The 20,377-nt window shown below is 52.8% G+C and overlaps 1 protein-coding gene across 1 annotated transcript in view; it reads left to right on the top strand.

Annotated features, from left to right (window-relative positions):
* The window catches only part of LOC120704120 (putative anthocyanidin reductase), a 74,854-nt gene extending 55,821 nt beyond the window's left edge, over positions 1-19,033 (top strand). Inside the window, exons 3-5 of the mRNA XM_039988394.1 lie at positions 17,750-17,971; positions 18,099-18,478; positions 18,572-19,033. Coding sequence (XP_039844328.1) covers positions 17,750-17,971; positions 18,099-18,478; positions 18,572-18,731 — 762 coding nt within the window. The 3' untranslated portion in view covers positions 18,732-19,033. The remainder of the gene's footprint in view (positions 1-17,749; positions 17,972-18,098; positions 18,479-18,571) is intronic.
* Positions 19,034-20,377: the final 1,344 nt, after the last annotated feature.

Below are 20,377 nucleotides of genomic sequence, written 5' to 3'. Positions count from 1 at the left end.
CGAATTGAAGGTCGCCGGCGGCAGCTTTATCGCAAGCGAAGTGACGGTGGAGAGGAAGGGACGGTGGATGCGATGTCGAACGCACGGTGGCGGATCCGTCCTAACGGGCTGTGTTTAGTTCCGTAAAATAGGGATAAAAAGGGTCCCATCGGACACTGTGGCACATTGTAACATTTTTTGTTTGTTTGTGGTAATTGTTGTCTTACCATAACCTAACTAGACTCAAAAGATTCGTCTCGTCGTGTACATCAAAACTATGCAATTAGTTTTTTATTTATCTATATTTAATATTTCATGTATGAGATAAAAAATTTGATGTAATAGATGAATAGTGAAGTTTAGATAGAGAAATTTTGTAATTGAACACAGCCATGGTTGCGCTCGGTCGCTGACGCTGCGCACACGTCCTTTGAATGTTGACTGTCACTTGCGCCACTATTAAAGTAGCCTGTGCTGTTCTTTAATTAGGTCTTCGGACCTGCTGGTCCGTCAGCTATCACTATAAGCAGCGACGTTGCCAGTTTGGAGTCAGCTCTATTATTCAAGGTTGTGTTTAGTTCCCATAAAATTTCCAAACTTTTCAAACTTTTCATCACATCTCTTATCACATCGAAATATTAAATATAGCAAATGACACATGTATGGAGTACTAAATGTAGTTAAATAAAAAAAAACTAATTGCATAGTTTTGATGTATGTTGCGAGACGAATCTTTTGAGTCTAGTTAGATCATGGTAGGACAATATTTACCATAAACAAACAAAAAATGCCACAGCGTGCTACAGTGACTGATATGACTTTTTCTTCCACTTTTTCTCCTCATCTAAACACAGCTCAAGTTGTTTGGAGCCCCAAGTTTGCTGTATTAATTCTAGCAAGCGCAAGGGAAAACTACAGTTTTTCCGCCACGATGTTTCTTCCAAAACTTAACAAACTGTGCGCTATACATGAGCGTGGATTTTCAAAGCTCGAACGGATTGGCTGAGTCATGGTCATCCGGTCAGCTCTTCTATTTTGAGGATTGGGTTTTTTTTTTTAATCTGCAGGACACTCCGAAATTTTTTTTTTGTGCGCTGCACACTCCAATTTTTGATATAGTCTATACTAAATGCTTCCTTTTGTGCGTAGCACATTACCCACAATAAACAAATGTTTGGAGATTGAGAGGTGAGAGAATGAGGGGTAAAAAGACAAAAATACCCTGGCTGTTTAAAAGAGCCTGGAACATTCCATCGTGGCTGTTTAAAAGAGCCTGGAGCATGCCATGGACCCGGTCACCGAGATGACTGTGTAGAGCAAGGACGGGCTCATCTGCTCGATCACCTCTGACAGCTTCCTCACCCTGAAGAACAGCAGAGATCGACCGGCACAATCGTCAGGCAGAGGACTAGCAATTCAGATTTCAGACCGACCAGAACGAGGACGGGAGCTAGTTCAGTTACCTCTTGAGGCTCATGTTCACCGCTCCGCGCTTCGTGCTCGCCTGGCTGCTCCGGCCAGCTCCGCCGACTCGGTTGCTCGCGGCGCCGGCAGCCTGGGGACGGAAGAGATCAGCTCCCCGCTGAACCTGCAAGCAGGGGCGAAGCTACGTTATGATTAGGGGTGCTAATGCACCCCCTAAAAAATAGAAAAACAGTAATCATGCTAAAATTTTCACCATATTTGCAACCCCTATGACTCAACCTTATGCACCCACGAGGCAAGCGCACCCCCCTCCAATTTAATCTAGCTTCGCCACTGCCTGCAAGGAACAGAAGTGTCAGGCTGTCCGTCATGCGTAGAAATTCTCCAATCGCTTCCGAACTTGGCAGAACGGACTGCACGGGCATCTGGCTGGCGTATGCCTCGCTGCACATGAAGATGCCCCTGACGAGCTGGCCGGGGCCCGCAGCGATGGCCTTGGCGAGCACGTTGTTGTACCCGTCAATCCTCGGCGCGAAGTCGTTCCAGTACGCGTCCGGCGCAGCCATCTGCTGCTGCTGCTGCTGCTGCAGTGGCGGCCTGGAGCTCTTTGACCACGGGGCGACCGCAGAGGATGGCGCGGAGAAGCAGGCATTGGACGGAGGAAGCCGTCGAGCGCTGCCAGCGCGGCAGAGTTGGCGTTGGCGGCGGCGTCGAAGGAGATGCCGTAGTTGAGGAACGTGCCGTCCCGGTCGGGCAACGTGAAGAGGTAGTGCAGGCGGTCGAGCCTGACGACGGGCTCATTGTGTTCCGCGCCAGCAGCCAGCCTTGGTCGCGGCCGACGCGCACCGCGGTGGCCACGGCCACGTCGTTCTTGGCGAAGCGGACACGGCGAGGTCCCCGCCCGCGAGCTCGACGGGGTCGCCAGAGCCGGACGGGGCCGGAGCCGGAGCCGTGCGCCAGCACCTGCTCCAGCCACACGCCAGCCAGCTCCGCCACGCACCCGCACCCGTCTGGCTGCGCCTGCCGCTGCGCGCCTGCTCCCGCCGCTGCTACCGCCTGTTTCCGCCGCCGCCGCCGCCTGCTAGGACCCTCGGGGATCTGATTTGGGGATGGAAGGGAAGGACACAACGAACGGATAAAGGTCCCGGTGCTGCGGAGCGAACAGAGTTGGTGAATCCAGGGGTACTTTTGTCTTTCTACAATTCTTCTCTGACCTCCTGGGATGGAAAACGATAGTTTATTAGAGGTAGTGTGCTTGGTACCAAATCACATTTTGGTGGTGTGCTAGAGATTCAAAGAGTAGAGTGTGCTGCGTACAAATTTATGTTTCGAGGGTGTGACACACACACCAAAAACCCTTGAGGATTTTGGGAGCAGCCGGCCATGTATATGGTGAAGACGATGTGGCCTGTCCCAACTCCCGAGCTCCACTCGCAGTAGCCGCCAACTTCACGCACCGGTCGACGCCATGCACCACTCCGTCGCCACCGTCCCGCTGGCGGTCACCGCCGGCATGCTGTACGCGCGCGCCTCCGCCGCGTCCATCCGCCCGGGCCCGTGCCGCCTCTTCGCTTTCACCCCGGTGCTCGCCCTCCTCCTCGTGCTCCCCTTCTCCATCCCGCTCTACGGCGCCCGGGGCCTCGCCGCCTTCTTCCTGGTCTGGCTCGGCAAGTTCAACCTCCTCCTCCTTGCCTTCGGCCGCGGCCCGCTCGACCCGGCCCTCCTCCCCCTCCTGTTCGTGTTCACCGCCGCGCTCCCCGTCAGGCTCCGGCGCGGGTCGCGGAGCCAAGCGGCAGACGACGACGCTGCCGTTGCCACGGCCGCGGGGACGGTCGCTATGCCTCTCCTGTCGTCCGGCGTCAAGGTCGCCGTCCTGGCGTCTACCGTCCGCCTCCTCTCCCGCTCCAAGGACACGATGCACCCCTACGCCGCCTCCGCCCTCTACGGCGTGGTCATGTACTGCATCCTCGACTCCCTCCTGCCGTGCCTCGCCGTGGCGGGGCGGGCGCTGGGCATGGAGATGGAGCCGCAGTTCGACCGGCCCTACCTCTCGGCCTCGCTGGGGGACTTCTGGGGCCGGCGGTGGAACCTCGTGGCGTCCGCGGCGCTCCGCGCGGCGGTCTACGACCCCGTCCGGGCGCGCCTCGGCGCCGCCGCCGGCGTGCTCGCCACGTTCCTCGTGTCGGGCCTCATGCACGAGGTGGTGGTCTACTACCTCACATTCCGGGCGCCCACGGGGCGGGTCACGGCCTTCTTCGCTCTGCACGGCGCGTGCGTCTACGCTGAGCGGTGGTGCGCGCGCCGGCGCGCCGCCGGGGCGAGGCCGCCGCCACGCGTGGTGGCGACGCGCGCTCGTCGTGGGGTTCGGGGCGGGCACCACGTTCTGGCTCTTTTTCCCGGCTATCTTCGGGGACGGGATGGACGACCTCTACTTCGCCGAGAGCGCTGCGCTGGCGTCGTCGTTCCTTGATGCGGGGGCATGGTTGCTGCGGCTGGTCGGCCTGGTCTAGAGATCGAGCGCCCGAGGCGTGGGCGTCGTCGAGATTCGAGAGTCTTGAGTGCTTGACCGGATGACAAATACCTGCAACCAATTGTACAGGTACCGTTGGATATGCCTTGGAAGTAAAAAGATAAAAGTTGTATTGATTTGATCGATTGGATTTCCTAATCGGCCGTGACCCTTTATATTTATAGGGTGGGGTGGACTTATCACGTGAACAGTATTCGTGAATAGTAAAAGGGCTAGGGTTTTTAGGCGCCCTCTCTCTGTTTATATAGCCCCTTAGGTGTGAAGGGAAAGCTCGCCCCTCGCTATGTTGGGCCTTTCTCTATCATTGAGCGATGTGGGCCGGTAGCATATCGCCTGAAACTTTCTGCCCAATTATCCGCGATTCATAATATATTCTATGTCTCCCAGCTCAGGAAATGCCTCCGTGTTCCAAAAAAAATAATTGACATAGAGAAGTTACAAGTGGAGCCCGATCTTGTCTATCCAGAGCATCCAGTGAAAATTGTTGATCACAAGACTCGGGTCACTCGAAATCAAACCAGCAATTTCTATAAGGTACAATGGAGTAATCACTCAGAGCGACTCAGAGCGAGAAGCTACCTGGGAAACGGAGGAATTTGTTCAGTCCAAATGTCCTGAGTTGCTCCAACTATACCAAGGTATATGATTTTCCGACTTCCTCTCAATTCGGCACTTTTCTCCTAAATCTCGGGACGAGATTTCTTTTAGGGGGAGGATTGTAACAATCCAAACTTTGGAATTCAAATGAAAATACAAAATTTTATTCAAAAATTGGAGCTTACACGTGGCCCCCACATGTCAATCTCTCACCCTCTCTTCTCCCTGTGCCGCACAGTGCACGGTATGGAGGGAGGTGCCCTCCGAAGCTCCTCCACCGCCATGCGTTGTCCGTCGGAGGAGCTTCCCCGTTTTCCCGGTGAGGCGACGTCGTCAAGTCGTCCACGACGTCTTCCCGAGCTCGCCACCTGCCTTCACTCTCGCTCGCACTCCCGTTCCTCTTCCTCCAACCGAACCAAACCAGAGGCAGAGCAGAGCCGACCGGCCTCGCTCTCGTGGTGAAATCCGTCGCACTTCCTCCGCCAAGTTCAAATCGCCTCCATCTCCATCTTTCTCACCTTCTACACTACGCCTCAAGCCTCTCCCCAACTCGGCCATGGCCTACAGAGCCACGGGTTGAAGATTCCCAACCCGCCATTGCCGCCGCCGCTCGAAGCTCTGGTCGCACGCCGACAACCCACCTCCGGCCATCCTTTCCCTCGTCCAGCAGCCCAAATCGAACCTAGGTGAGGTGCCCCTACTCGTACGCCTCTTTTCCCTTCGATTCTTGTGTCATCAACGCCGGAACGCGGCCATGCCGCCGCCGGCCGACCTACCTGTCGCCGCCGCACGACGCGGGCCGTTCTCACGCTGCCCCACGCCATGCTTGCGCGCACACCGGAGCCGCCCGGCCGCGCAGACGCTCACCCTGCGCCACTCCGCCGCCGCCTGGCTCCAACGCCGCCGGGATGAGCTGCGCCGCCGTGAGTCACCCCGCTGCCTTGGGCCGTGCGCACGCATGGGCCCCGCCTGGATCCGCTGCTGCCGCGCCGCCGGGCGGACCGCCGCCGCGGGCCCCTCGGCCCTGCGCCTGGCGGGCCGCTGCACGCCACGGCGTGCGTGGCCGGGCAGGGCAATTCGCCCTTCCCACTGACCAGTGGGGCCCGCTGGTCAGGGGGGAGTTGGGGGGTTTTCTTTTATTTTGTTGTTTAATTTCGGTTGTAGTTTGTAAAATCCATGTAAAATCAAGGAAAAATGTGAAAAATATGAAATAAATTTTGATAGATTTGTTAGCATAAGATCTATAAAGGAAAAATATCCATGCTGGCAAAATAACCTTTTTACCCCGCAAAAATTTAAATGGTGTTTAGTCTTGCTTAATTAGTTTCTATAAATCTATTAATCTATTCATCCAGAAATTATGAAAATTTTTTGGTAGCTTATTTTAGTCATGAGGGTGTCCCTGAAAAATTTTTATGTTCATAATACATAGCTTAGTACATGATTATAAAGTGTACCTAACTAGTATATTTGCATAGGGATAGGTGATATCTTTATATATAAGATTCTATAATAATCATGAGAAGTAAGTTAATAAATGTCTTTGCAAATCATGTTCTGTTGATATTAAATGGTGCTCTAGTTTGATACTTAGGTAGATTAGTTGTTCCTAGCACTTAGGGTTTAAGTTAATTATCACCATACATGCGTCATTTTATGTAAATTTTTAAGTTGTTTAATGTTTATCTTCTAATTACAAAGTCATATCAGCATTTACTCATTGTCTCATATGCATACATATAGAACCCGCGACCGAGGAACTCATGTACGTGGTGATCGCGGAGCCGCAGGAGCAGACGGAGCAAGCCCTGTTGGAGTTTCGTGACGACCCGGCCCAAGGCCCAGAGGACACTAGCACTGAGCAGCAGCCCGAAGGCAAGCCCCGGTGCACATCCTATTATTTCAAATTTATGACATCTATATATGTTTCTATTACTTGTGCATTAGGTTTAGGAATTATTTGGAACTCTAGTTGCATGATCCCTAGGTTCCCTGGAGTTATACTAGTATGTATAGGACGATAGAAATGCTATGCTTAATAAGATCTCGGTAGAAGTCGAGTGATTTCTGGTCACTCGCGAGATATAGGATATCTCGTTATTTTGAGTAGATGGAATATTGGAATAGGTTGGAGAAGGAAAAGAAAATGGAGACCGGGCGGGGAAAGGCTAGCCCCGTCTGTGTAGGTTAAGGACCGTTCATTGTCTGACCCTGTGATCGAGTTTGAATTGTACTAGCCGCATGCCGGGAGTAGGAGGTAGTCGAAACTGGTAAGCCGAGTACTGCCTTGCTTCGAAAGTACAGGACTCCTTCCCACCCCTTAGGGCGAGTCGAGTAGTCGCGGAGAATTGGGATGCATGTATTTACTTTTGGTGGTCTCTCGTTGAGCTCGACTGACTATACGCTGGTGGGGCGGTCCTGTAGTTCGAGGCGGGGAGGGGAATGGTTGGTTTGTATTGTCCGACGGAGCAAATACGTGCCGTGTTGGTTAGCTCCACCTTGCAAGGTTAAATCGGATCGATTCGCCGTCAGTCGCTCTCAGATATGAGGACCTTGATCTCAGCACCGCATCGTAGTAATGAGATGGAATATTAGTGTATATGTTGAAGGAAATGTTGAGATTATTAATTGATCTTCTATTATGTTTGTTTTAGAAAGAGTTCTGCAAATGCCTAGAGGATATTAATTTATATAGAATGTGAGCTAAAATATTGAAAGTAAGGATCCACCTTTAGAGGCTTTTCTGCAAATAATCCACAGCTAGAAAGCCTTGCATGTCTAGATAATGGGCTATGTATACCCATAGTCGGGTAAGTCTTGTGGAGTATTAGAATACTCAGGGTTGTTGCAACATTTGTTTCAGGTCCTACAGATGTAGATTTCTGTCCTTACTGCGCCAAGTTCATCCGTCGTGACGCGGATGGCTGGGAAATTGCCGAACCAGATGCTTAGTCCCTGCTAGTTACCGAATCACACACTTGTGGGCTGAGTGTGTGATTCGACACTGCGCTTCATGTATCATAGACGTCGGGTTTCTTGTATCGAACTTTGTTTTAAACTGAAGTGCACTTGTATATTATTTATATAATTAAACCAGGTTTGTAAAACTTAATGCACTCTACTCTGTATTGTAGTTGTATTTGCATGTACTCGATATGTTTGTACTGCCTGCGCTCACCTTCGTGTGAGACTACTGGTGTTTGTTTCGATCGGAAGGTCAGTTCCGAAAGGGCTGTCAAATTAAACCGTTAACCCAAATATGTCTGATGTGTTCAAATGATGGTCATTTCGCTTAATTTTGAGTTTTAATTTGGCGGTTCTGTCACAGATGCGGCCACCTTCGCGTCGGCGATCGCCGGGTGCCAGTTCGTCTTCCTCCTCGCCACCCTCTTCGGGCTCGAAGCCGCCGGCAACAAGGTGCAGTGTAACACCCCAGTGTTAATTTTTACGCTAACATCGTGTTTAATCGCTAATCATGGCTTAAGCGCATCATTAGCATTAACCGAGTCCGCGCGTTAAACATTGTTTTAGTCGTGTTCGTCTACGGTTTTCTCCTTGATCCGAGCTCCAAATCAACTTTCGCCCAAAACGAAAGTTGTAGACCTTCTTTTACTCTACAACTTTTATTTTGGCCAAATTTCAAGTTCCTATATCGAAATTTGAGTTTTGGAGGGTCAAACTCAAGTCAAATTGATTCAAAGGAGTCTCATGTGCTCGGCACTGTGACGCCCGACGCCCATACCGACGTCTGGACGCCGGCAAGCGCCTCCACGTGTCGGCCATCGTGCCTCGATGCCGCTCAAGCTCGAGCTTATAATCCCAGTGCCGTCTCCGTTTTCGCTTCGCCATTCCCCTTCCTCGCGTCGCGAGCGGAGCCGAGCCCGTGCAGTGCCACCGCTCGTCGCGCCGGCCAAACCTCGCTGCCCTCGCCTCGTTTCCTCGAGCCCAGAGCTGCGCGACCTCACCCCGCACCCACTCCGCCTCTCCCCGAGCCTCGGGATGGGCAAAAAAACCCGAGAACCGATACCGAAGGAACCGGAACCGAAGAAGTTCGGTTCCTGTTCGGTTCCATGATCTAAGGAACCGAAGTTTCTCGGGATATTCGGCACTTGGGCTCGGTTCTCCCGAAGAACCGAAATTCAGCCCATTAGGCCCAATGTAAGTTCGTTCCACCTAAAAACCCTAATATCATCCGTTCCCCAGTTCCCAACCCTAACATCACGCACGCGACTCATCCCATCCCAGGCTCCCAGCTCCTCCCAGGCGCAGCGTAGGCGGCCAGGCGTACACCCCCAGCGGCGGCGCCCCACCTGACCTCCGCCCGCCCCCCCAACCCGGCAACCCCCGTCCGGCGTCCGCGGTCGGCCACGGGCCACCCACCGCGACGGGCCGGACCGAGACCCTGCGCTGCGCCTGGGAGGCTGCGAATCACCAGATCGGCGCACAGTGCCCCGGCGACTCCGCAGACCCGCGTGCCGCCGCACGGGAGGACAGATCGGCGCTCCGTAGGTGCGTCTCCTTTCACGAACCAGGGAAGCCTTTAAATGTAGCGCCGGAGGCCGTCCCGGGCGCGGTGGATGTCGGGGTCGCCGTAGTACCGATAGGTGGTGAAGCAGTTGTTGCAGTCCTGCGCGAGGAGCCGGACCTGGTTCGTCCAGGCGCGGACCTGCTCGTCGTGCTCACCGCCGGGAGGCGCCGTCCTGCCTGATGAACTGCACGTCGCCCCGGACACCGCTCAGCAGCAGCATCTTGTCGCGGATGAGGCCCAGCAGCGTTGTCACGGCGCCGGATGTGAGCTCCGCCAATGCTACCCGGCCGGCGGCCCTTGCTCACCAACTTTCTCGCTCGTCTACCTAGCTATTTGGGCAGTTCTGGCAGAGGCTAGCAAGAGTGCCAATTAGTCTTGTTAGCCTGCCCGCTTGTATACAAATGATGATTAGTCTTGGCATCTTTTTTTTAATTTTTTGAGGGATGTCTGCCTAGCGAAACCATGGCCAAAGTTCATGGACGGGTGCTGACTGACTGGTCGCTGTTTTTGGGTAGTAATTTTGGGTACTTTGCTAAGTGGTCGTGGGGTGGAGAAACCTTTACCAGTTTACTTCATTAACTTCCGTTTGTTCCTTCTCCAGCAGACTCTGTGCCTGTAATACCGCGGTCGGGGACCCACCGCGACGCCAAGGCCGCAAGACCACCAGCGCCCGCCCCAGTGCCCCGGCGAGGCCAGCTCCTGCTTGAAGTCCACAACGGCTACATCAATTGCATCTTGCAATGTAAGTGCCTCACTGATTTTAGATGTGAGGAACTAGGGATTTGTAGTGGTGATAACTGATAATTTGTATATTTTTGCTAGATGTCTGAGGAGGATTTGCAGCAAGAGGTGAGTAATTGGACAGAGTGTGAAGAAGATAAAAAAAAGTTTGATATTCTTGCTTGGTGGAAGGCGCAGTCTACTAGATTTCCCATATTGTCCACAATGGCTCGTGATGTGCTCGCCATGCCAATTTCCACAGTTGCTAGTGAATCTGCCTTTAGCACATCTAGGAGGATTCTAGATGATTTTAGGACTTCACTAACTCCATTTATGGTTGAAGCTCTTGTTTGCACTCAAGATTGGCTTAGAAGAGCAACTCCTATCAATATTGAAGAAAATACAGAAGAGTTGGCCAAACTAGAAGAAGGTAGCTCTATTTTACCATTTGTTTTCTGTTTTCAATTTTCAACAATTATTTAATGTATCCTTTGTTTGCTGTTTTCTATTTGTAGAAATTATTCAAGAATTCAAGGACAAGGCCATTGTTGATGCACATGCTGCACCGTCACAAATCCAAGGCAGCAAAAAAAAGATGGTTACATCCACCAACATCAGCTCACAGCCAAGCAAAAGCTCCAAGAACAAGAGCTTATCTAAAGATAAATGACCATGTGAGTTAAATAAATGTATATCATTTCTTCGATTCATATACTCATCATCAATTCTATTTTTTCTTACTCGTTTCAGTTTGCAAATAATATTTCAGCTTGTGATTGTGAAGGACTGAACTACTGAAGTCTGAAGGTGCTGGTGCTTGGTGCTTGGTGCTTGCTGTTGCCTGTTGGTCTTGGTGCTGACTGCTGAGCTACTGAGTTGGAGACTTGAATTCTATGTAATGCTTGATTGCTTGCTACTGAGTTGGTCATTTGAATTTGAGACAACAAAAACATCTACGTGTTGTACTGTAATGCTTGCTGCTACTATAATGCTACCGTTGCTTTTGCTTGTTTGAATTGATGTAATGCTGCTACTATAATGCTACTTTTGCTTGTTTGAATTGATGTTTGGATTGGTGCTAAAATTAGAGGAGGTGCTGTCAAAATTTGCTATTGAATGAGCTGTTTTTATGCATCTTGAAACTTCGGTTCCTTCGGTAAGTACCGGAACCGAACCGAACTACCCGAAACCGAAGTTGTTCGGTTCCTGCTTCTAAAAAGAACCGATCGGTACCTATTATCTAGGAACCGAAGTTCTGTAGGAACCGAGGAACCGAACCGATCCTCCCGAATGCCCAGCCCGACCCGAGCCCGTTCGAGTTGTTTCCCGGCCGAATCGGCCTCGCACCGAACCCGGCCGCCATTGGAGCTTCACCGAGCTCCACCCCTCTCCGTCGAGCTCCCTCTCCCAGCCCTCCTCCACTCCAATCGAGTGCACGGTGAGCTTCGCCGCATCCTCCTCTTCCTTCCCAACCCTTTCCCCGCTTGAATCCCGCACCGCCAGCGCTGGACCACCTCCGCGCCGCCGTGGCCACCCGAGCGTCGCCGCTGCGCTCGCCGCAGGCTGCCTCCGCGCGGGCCCCAACTGCGTGGCCGCGCGCCTCGGGGCCACTCGGCCTCCCTGAATCCCGTGCCGCCCCCTCCCGCGGCCGCCTTGCTCCGCCGTAACCGGAACGCGGCGCCGCCGCGCGAGCCCCGCCATGCTCCGCCGCGAGCCGCCGCGTGAGCCTCCCTGTGCCTTCCCACGGCCGCCCCTCCTCCGCTGCGCCGGCCCCGCCGGGAATCCCTGGCTGCGGCCGGGCCAGGCCCCGCCGCCGGCGCGCCGCGTGCCGGCGAGGGTTGCGCCGCAGCACCGGCCAGCGCGCTGGCCCGCGCGTGCGGGCGAAGCAGACGAAGGGGTCGGGCTGGGCTCCCTGACGGGTGGGTGTAACATTCCGAAAACTCACCAAATTAAATCATGCGCTAAAAGGGATTTTTATCGTTGAGCTCGACTTAAACCCTGAGTCCTAAATTCCCGGAGCCTCTCCCGAACGACCCGACACCCGAATCCGATCCCCGTCACATCTTCTTCCCATCCGACGCGACGAGTTGTGACCAGCCGCCGCGAATCCCGCCCCCTCTTTTTCCTCTCCCCCTCCTGGCCCCGTGCCCCATCTCCCGTGGCCCGCACCCGCGTGGCCGACCGCGGCCGCAGTCGCCGCTGGCGCGCACCGCCCCCCCCCCCCGTTTTCTTTTCCCTCCCTCCCATTTTTCTTTTCCTCTATTTCTTTTTCCTTTTTCCCATTTCTTTTCCCTTTTCTCTTTTTCCTTTCTTTTTCTCTCCCTCCTTCCTTTCTCCCTCCTCTGCCTCGCTCCCGCTCGCTCCCGAGCCGCACCCCGCGCCACCCCTCACTCCCTGCTCCCTCTCCGGCCTGCCCCGGCCCTCCCTGGCTGCGACGCCGCCACGGCCGCCAGCTCGCGCTCCACCCACTCCCCGCGTGCACACACTGCTCCCCACGCACGCCCACGCGTGCGCACCCACGCAAACCCGTGCGCACTCGACGCACCGAGGCACACCGAGTGGCGCACGCTCGCCCGACTCGGCGCCGCCGCGCACGCGCAAGCGCTCCTGCACTCCGGCCACCTCCACCACGCCGCACACCACCCAACCCTGCCACACGCCTCGCCTCGTGGACGCGCACGCGCACTGCTGCCCTCGCCGCGCGAGGCGCTGCTGCGCGCACGAGCTCGCTGCCCCGCTCGGCGCCGCTCGCGCGCACGCGCCGCACCGCCTTGCCCCTGCGCGCCACGACGCGGCCACCTGACCGGCGCCCCGCCATCACCGCCCCACTGCACGCCGGGACGGCCGCCGCTGGCGCCTCGCCCCGGTCCCGCTCGCCCTGTGCCCGTGTGCAGCCGCCACGCCGCGCGTCGCCTAGCAGCAGTGCTGCCGCAGAGCCGCCGCCTCGCCGCCCGCGCCAAGGCCAGCACCCAGCCTTCTCCTCCACGTGCCACAGTGGGCGGCCTTGACGCCCTCGCTGCTGCACGCCGCTCCGCGACAACCTAACGCGGTCGCCCGCCATTACTCCCGCCCGCAAGCCTCGCCGGGCCGCCACCCACCTCCACCGCCTTAGCTCGGCTATAAAAGAGCCCCCGAGCTCCCCGGCCATCCCCGCAACCGCACTCACTAGCCCTAGCCCTTCCTCCTAGACCGCAGCGCCGCCGCCGCAGCCACTTCCGCTGCAGCCGCCTGCTCCCGTCACCCCGCCTCTGCGCGCCACCCTAGCACGAGGTGAGGCCGGGGATCGAATCGCCTCCCCACCCTCTCCCTTTTCCCCTACCCCGAGCCATTGCCAAGCCCCCACGCCGCCGAATCGCCGGCGCCGAGCGCCGCCTCCCCCTCTCCCCTGTTCTGGTCGCGAGAAGGGGGAAGAAGAAGGGCGATTATGCCCAGAACCCCCTCCCCTTTCTTTTATTCCCTTAAGAGCCCTTCCAACTCTTGACACTTTTGCAAATAGAACCCCTCCTTTATCATAAACCGAAGTAAACCCTTCTCTTATGTGAAAACATTTATAACCAAGCCCCTGGCCCTTTTTAAATAACCCAAGAAGTTTCTAAAATACGACCCAAGCCCTTGCCTTCCCAAATATAATTACAAATAGGTCCCTAGACCTTTATTAACCCCTAAACCTTTGATTAACCTATTATTCTATGTACCAAACGAACTCTGATCAACCCGAAACTTTTACCACGCCTCTCTTAACCAAGTCTTGGCCATGCCATTAGGAAACCACTCGAAAATAATACTTCGTACCCCATATTTTATGTGTTCCCGATTCGGGCTCAACGATAGATCTTTGTATTGATTGAATGCTTGTTTGTGTGTGCTGTAGACCACGGAGTGAACGAGGGAGAGCCCGTCAACGAACAGTATTGTGAGCAGGAGAACGAGGATCAGTTCCATGACCCCGAGCCCGAAGGACAGGACTTTCCCGAAGGCTACGAAGACGGCAAGTTCAATCCCATCCTTTGATGCATGTTTCTGCCCTAGTTTTTATAAACACAACCCAATGGCCTATTTTATAAAATTGCATATGTTTTACTTGCATGAAAACACGGTTGGATAGCCACCCCTTGATTTGTGATGACCATTCCTTGACCACCTAGATTAATGTCTGATTTTGCTTAGACGTTAATCGATATTAGAACGCTTAGGACTTTACTCATAACATAATTTATTTGATAAAGAAAATGTGTGCGTGTGGGAAGGGATAAAATGTGGATTTTCGAAAGATGAGTATAGACGGGATGGACGGCATTTTTGTGTGATTTGCCGATTGGTGTGCTTGTGCCTATGTGGCAGAGCAAGGAGGGAGATATCCATCTTGTCGTGTCTAAGGACCGAGTTGGTGTGTCATCTCACCTAACTCCACTTTCGTGCAAACCACTCGACCGTTGTATGGGCAACGGCTTAGCATAAATCCCACTAGTTGGTGTGATAGCCATCAGGAGAGCTGAGAGCAACGGGTGACTAAGGAAAAGGGATAAGCCCCGAGTGACTCATGCCCGGTTATACCTAAGTGAACGGTCAATGACCCCTTGGTGCATCCCGTGATGGCTAGTCAGGCTCAGCTATGGTGGGTAATGGCTATGTTGGGATCTACACCGACACGACGGTGTTCGAGTTGTGGTATCCTACTTGTGGGTAAAGTTGCACACCTCTGCAGAGTTAAGAATCTATTCGAATAGTCCGTGCCCACGGTATTGGGCGAGTTACGGTGTGGTCACATAACTAGTGTTTCTTTGGGATGGACTGGTGTGAGTTGTTTTGGAATTGGTTCCGGCAGTTGTGCCGTGTGCTACGACGGACGGGGAGTCCGGTAGCAGCTTTAAAACCTGAACTCCGTGTTAAACAAAAACTGATTTCTAAAAGGTTTTCTATAAAACAAAACCCTGCATAAAATGCCGTTTTTCTGCAACTTAAGCCGTAACCTTATCCTTGATTCACCTATGCATATTATTCTGTTTTAACCCCCTCCGTGGGTGTGGTTGGACTTGCTGAGTACGTTTGTACTCACCCCTCTCTTACTTTTTACAGAAGAAGACCCAGACTTCGTTCCAGACGACGCCGAGTAGGGTTATCGTTCTACACCCAACCTTTCCTGTGGAACCGGCCCTGTTGAGATGCCTCCGCTGTCGCAGTACTCTGAGCCCGTAGTAGACCCTATGTGGTTCGCGGTCTGGTGTTATGTCGTAGCCTGGTTAATTATTATTATCATCTGTATCGAGTGTCCTCCAAGGTTTGTACGGTTTTGAACCATCTGATGTAATAAATGTGGCATCAGCCTCCTGGGACTGGTGCTTTGTATCACATTTAAGTCTTCTCTTATGGGGGGACGCTTCAGTGGGGCCCGGCTATCAACCCCCTTTTTATTATTTTTCTTTATTTTTTAAAATGGCTGAAATCTTCCAAAAATAGTAGAAAATTGTAGAAAAATGCTAAAAATGCAAACTCAATTTTGTTGGTTTAGTTAAATTCCAACCTTCAGAGGAAAAATACTCATGCAGGTCAAATGTCAGTTTTATCCCTGCTAGAAATTACTTTGTGTTTGAGCTTGTTTATTTAATATCTGCAGTTCTGTTGATCTAAAAGTTCTGAAATTAATTTAGTAGCCTCATCTTTGCATGTGTAATCCACTGTAAAAATTCCATGTGCGGGTGTTGTGCATTTTTATGTAAATCTATTTATGTTTCGTTTACCTTGCTAGAGTTAAGTAAATGCTTTTTATTAGCAATAAGTGTTGGAAAAGAAGAGAATTTATGTGGCATGCATTATCAAAATCATGTTATTTTGAATAAATTCTTGTTGCTAGATCATATCTGCAAGTGTAACCTCCACAAAGCAAGCTTCTGTCTTAATCTATGCTACTCTAAGCAAGTTTAATAGTTGTTATTTTGAAGGAAACACTTCAGGCTAAAACGAGTTGAACTTCTGAACCGCATGGCATTGTATTGTTTTGAAATGCATCGCATCATAAGCACTCATGCATTGCACTGTGTCCTATCTATTGCATGACATTCTTTTTCATACGTGTAGACGCCGCGAATGAAGCCGCCTACGAGCTGATCGCCGAGCCGATCCAGGAGCCGCAGGCGGGAGAGCAGGAGGAGGACGCAGGCGAGCCCCCTTGCGAAGAAGTTGTTGACCCCGCTGACCTGCAAGGCAATCCCCGGAGCATAACCTCTATTTTCAGTATTCAACATTATTATTTAAATATTGTGCATTAAGTTTTTCTAGGAGTTGAATGAAACCCTAGTATGCATGCTTCTTCTAGGTACCTATGGGTCTCTACTAGTATGCATGCACCGTTAGAACTGCTTGCTAATTAGGAACCCGGTAGAAGCCGAGTGATTCCTGTCACTCGCGAGAGATAGGTCTTGTTCTTATGAAAAAGTTAGTGGAGAATGAATCTTTGAGAAAAAGAAAGGATAAATGGAGACCGAACGGAGATGGATTTGGTTATGGATATGGAGTGGATGGAAAGTAAGCCTCCGCCTGTGTCGATTGAGGACCGTACCGTTGTTGGCCGTGCTGACCGAGTTTGAACAGTACTAACCACATGCCGGAAGTAGGAGGTAGTCGAAACCGGTAAGCTAATTACCTGAATTGCAACGATACTTTGAATCGCGATCTGCTATTCTGGGAGTGGGATGATGGCGGGTGTTGGAATGTATGTCGCCTCCGGGTTCTCCAGGAGTTCGCCGTGAGGGACCCTTCAACCGGGTTTTGGCAGGCGTGATTCAGACGTCGGGGTGATGATGGGAACAGTTGACGTGTGTGGCCCGACGGGGTTTTCACGTGTCGTGTGAGTTAGGTTCACCTTGCAAGGTTAAATCGGATCGATTCGCCGTCTCTCTCGATTAAGAGAACTTTGGTCACTTAGTCACATCGTAGTAAGGATGAAATGAGAATGAGTTGAAGATATTTTGAATAGTTTTAATAGAGGTTTAATCTGATCCACTATGTGTGCTCTAGCTGTTAGGCGAATTTAGTTAATACTCGCTGTACTAAATGGAGCTAAAATAATGAAAGTAATGGTTCACTGCTAGCAGCCTTTCAGCAAAAGAACTCCAGCGCCAAAAAGCTTTGCATGTCTAGGTAATGGGCTAAATATACCCAAAGTCGGGTAAGTCTTGTTGAGTATTAGTATACTCAGGGTTGTTGTTATAACCCTCCTGAGCAGGTTGTGTCCCTGCTGACTTCGAGGAGGTCTGTGCGTCCTGGATTGGACAACCGCTTCCTCCTTGATGGACCGTCGAGTGGGCCCCGTCTTCCCCGTGAAGATCGGGCAGGTTGGCATCACATCGGTGGGCAGGATGTTGAGCTCACCTTGTATCATCGTCGGGGTTATCGTATTGTATTTCGAACTCAGTTTTTTTAAACTTCCGCTGTGTTTTTAACTCTGTCGTTTGTATTCGAACATTTTATGTAAAACCTGTGTTGTAAATTAATTTGAAAATTTCTGTATGCTTGTATCACCTGTGCTCGTCTTCGTACGGATCTGCTAGTGCAATTGTGATCCTGGAGTACAGTAGTTTAATCGGGATTTACCCGACAGCCTGTCAGATTACACCGTTTTAAGTGCAGAGTAACTTGATTAAGTATTAAGATGATAGTTAGCGCACTTAAGCCGGTTTAATTTGGGCGGTGTTGCTACATGCAGTATGCCAATTCGCTCCCGTACGTCGTTGTGGAACAGTACGAGTCATGATCAGGCGTGCTCGACACAAGCTTTTTTCCTGGGGAGGAGAAAAATCAAAACTGACCTTCCAAAGGCAAAATTGGACTTGGGTCTTGGGCAGCGAAGGAATCAACGAATTCCGAGCACCAACTATTTCAACTTTGCTTTGTTTTTTTTTGAAAAGGATCAGCGTTAACTTTGGTTTGTAATTTGCTGATTCTGATTGAACCGTGTGCTGTGGGCTTGTTAGTACAAGAGCACGGCGGAGGCCATCGTGGACGCGGTGCGCGCGATCCTTCGGCAGTGCGAGGAGTCCAAGACGGTGAAGCGCGTGATCCACACCGCCTCCATATCCGCCGCTTCGCCGCTGATGAAGCCCGGCTCCGGCGCCGCCGGGTACAAGGAGTTCATCAGCGAATCTTGTTGGACTCCCCTCGATGTTGACTACCCTCTCCGAAGCGCGCACTTCGATGTAAGTAGTGACGATTTTTCTCCTGATTACTGGCCCTGAATTTGTATTGACTGATAGTGAGTTCCTTAACTTTTAGCCGAATCTGTATATTTAACAATTAACGGCAAAAACTGGCGACCATTTGCAGAAGTACATATTGTCGAAGGTGCAGTCGGAGCGGGAACTCCTGAGCTACAACGCCGGCGAGAGCCCGGCGTTCGAGGTGGTGACCCTGCCCCTGGGCCTCGTCGCCGGCGACACGGTCCTCGGCCGCGTCCCGGAGACGATAGAGAGCGCCGCGTCGCCCGTGTCCCGCAACGAGGCCTACTCCGGGCTCCCGCGTATACTGCAGCAGCTCCTGGGCTCGCTGCCGCTGGTGCACGTCGACGACGTCTGCGACGCGCTCGTCTTCTGCATGGAGCGGCCCTCCGCCGCCGGCCGGTTCCTCTGCGCCGCCGCGTACCCGACCATCCACAACGTCGCCGGCCACTTCGCCGAGAAGTTCCCGCACCTCGACATCCTCAGAGAGTAAAGCCTCCGCGCCATTTAACTAGTTTCATACGTGTGATCTGACAAGATTACTTGGTCTGATGTGTGTTTCATCCATCGGATCTGCATCAGGACGGAGGCGGTGGCGAGGGTGCCACCTGAGGGGGACAAGTTGGGGGAGCTGGGTTTCAGGTACAAGTACGGGATGGAGGAGATTCTTGACAGCAGCGATGGCTGCGCGGCGAGATTGGGTTCTCTTGACGCAACCAGGCTCAACCTGCAGAAAGGATAAAAAATAACCTGGAAGGCTAAACTAGCAGCAGGATGGATGGACTGCGTGCTGTTGTTCGCTGTGCATTTTGCATGTTCCAAATTCGCCACTAGGCGTATCTACAGAAATAAGACGAGATAAATTTGGTCCTGTTTGGCACAAAGCTTCTTTTTTGTTTTATAGATGGAAACCGTTTGAAATGAGCTGGAAAGATGTATCCGAACATCAAACATTTAATTGTAGTGTCGTAGGGAGACAATTGATATGATATCTCCTTTTTATCTACATGTGTATTTTTTTAGAATATTTACATTACATGTGTATTGAGCAATTGTCGGGTGCCACAATTAGGGACACCCTAATTAGAGTACTAAAACCACTTTCGAAAACACAAACACATGTTAAGACAACTGGGCCCACAAAGCCCCCCGGCCTCCTTCCAAATCCGGAAGAGAGGAAATGACTCAAAGAAGCCCAGCATGTGGCCCATTCGCACCCCTCTCAGGCCCACCGAACAATCTCCGCCCCGCTCGAGGGTAGCGGATCTACCCTCGGGCGGGTCACTCATCTCCGCCTCGCTCGAGGGCTCCCCTCGGGACCCTCGACCGCGCAATCGCATTTCCGCCTCGCTCGAGAACGGCGGACCTGCCCTCGAGCGGGTGGCCATCTCCGCCTCGCTCGAGGCCATCTCTCGGCACAAGGGACAAGTGGCACCGCCGCCCAACCAACCGCCGTACAAAGGCATTAAAGGCCAGCTACTCCGCCACGGCTCAAAGGACGGGCGGCGTCAGACTGCCACTCCCGCAGTGGATGTGACCGGCGTCCCGTCCACTGACCCCGGTCACCGCTCTGCCACCCCAGCCGCTATAGCAGCACTGTGGAGCATTCAACGCGGTACAAGACAAGTTGGCGCCGCCCCCGTTACAATCACGCCGACATCAACCATCTGAACACACCTCCCCCTGGGGAAGGGGTCTGGCGATGTCACGTGCCCTTCCGAGAGGGGCACTCCGCATGCGCGGGCGGGACCCCGGACCTCCCTCTTGTGGGGTCCGGGACTTCCACGCGCCCCCGGACCTTCTAGTGCGCACGCTCGCACCCCGACCAGGGGGTCCGGGACCGTCCCACGCCATTACTACCGCTGGGACTCTGCAGGACGGCCGCCGCCATCTCCACAAGACCAAGGACGGAGCCCAGGATGACGGCGACGTGCGTCGTTTTCCCACAGTACACTTCCTACAGTGTTCGACCACTGTACCCGCGATTCAGGGGAAAACGACGACTTCCGCGCCCCTACACTCATGTACGCCGCCCCTCCTTACAACTATAAAAGGAGAGGGTGGGCTTCCTTTTGGGCAGGCTGATCAACTCTCTCCAATCAAAGGTTGGAAGTAAGTTCTCTGAACTCCCCCTCAGAGGACTCTCAGCACGACTGAGCACTCATCTCAACCAACTCCACCTCTAGCAGAGACTTGGGAGCTTCTCTCCCTCTCTCGCCTCGCTTGTATCCCCTACTACGAGCACTTCGGGTGAAAGATAATACAGTGCCCTCGCACACCCCCTTTGCTGGACGTACGGCCTCGCGGCCGGAACCAGGATAAAACCGTGCGTTACTGTGATTGCCTCTTGCATCATCATCTGGGACGAGGAAACACGCAGCATTTACT

This window comes from Panicum virgatum, chromosome 4K (genome assembly GCF_016808335.1).
Source record: "Panicum virgatum strain AP13 chromosome 4K, P.virgatum_v5, whole genome shotgun sequence".
NCBI classification, from domain to species: Eukaryota; Viridiplantae; Streptophyta; class Magnoliopsida; order Poales; family Poaceae; genus Panicum; species Panicum virgatum.
This window is presented reverse-complemented; position numbering and strand designations above follow the sequence as displayed.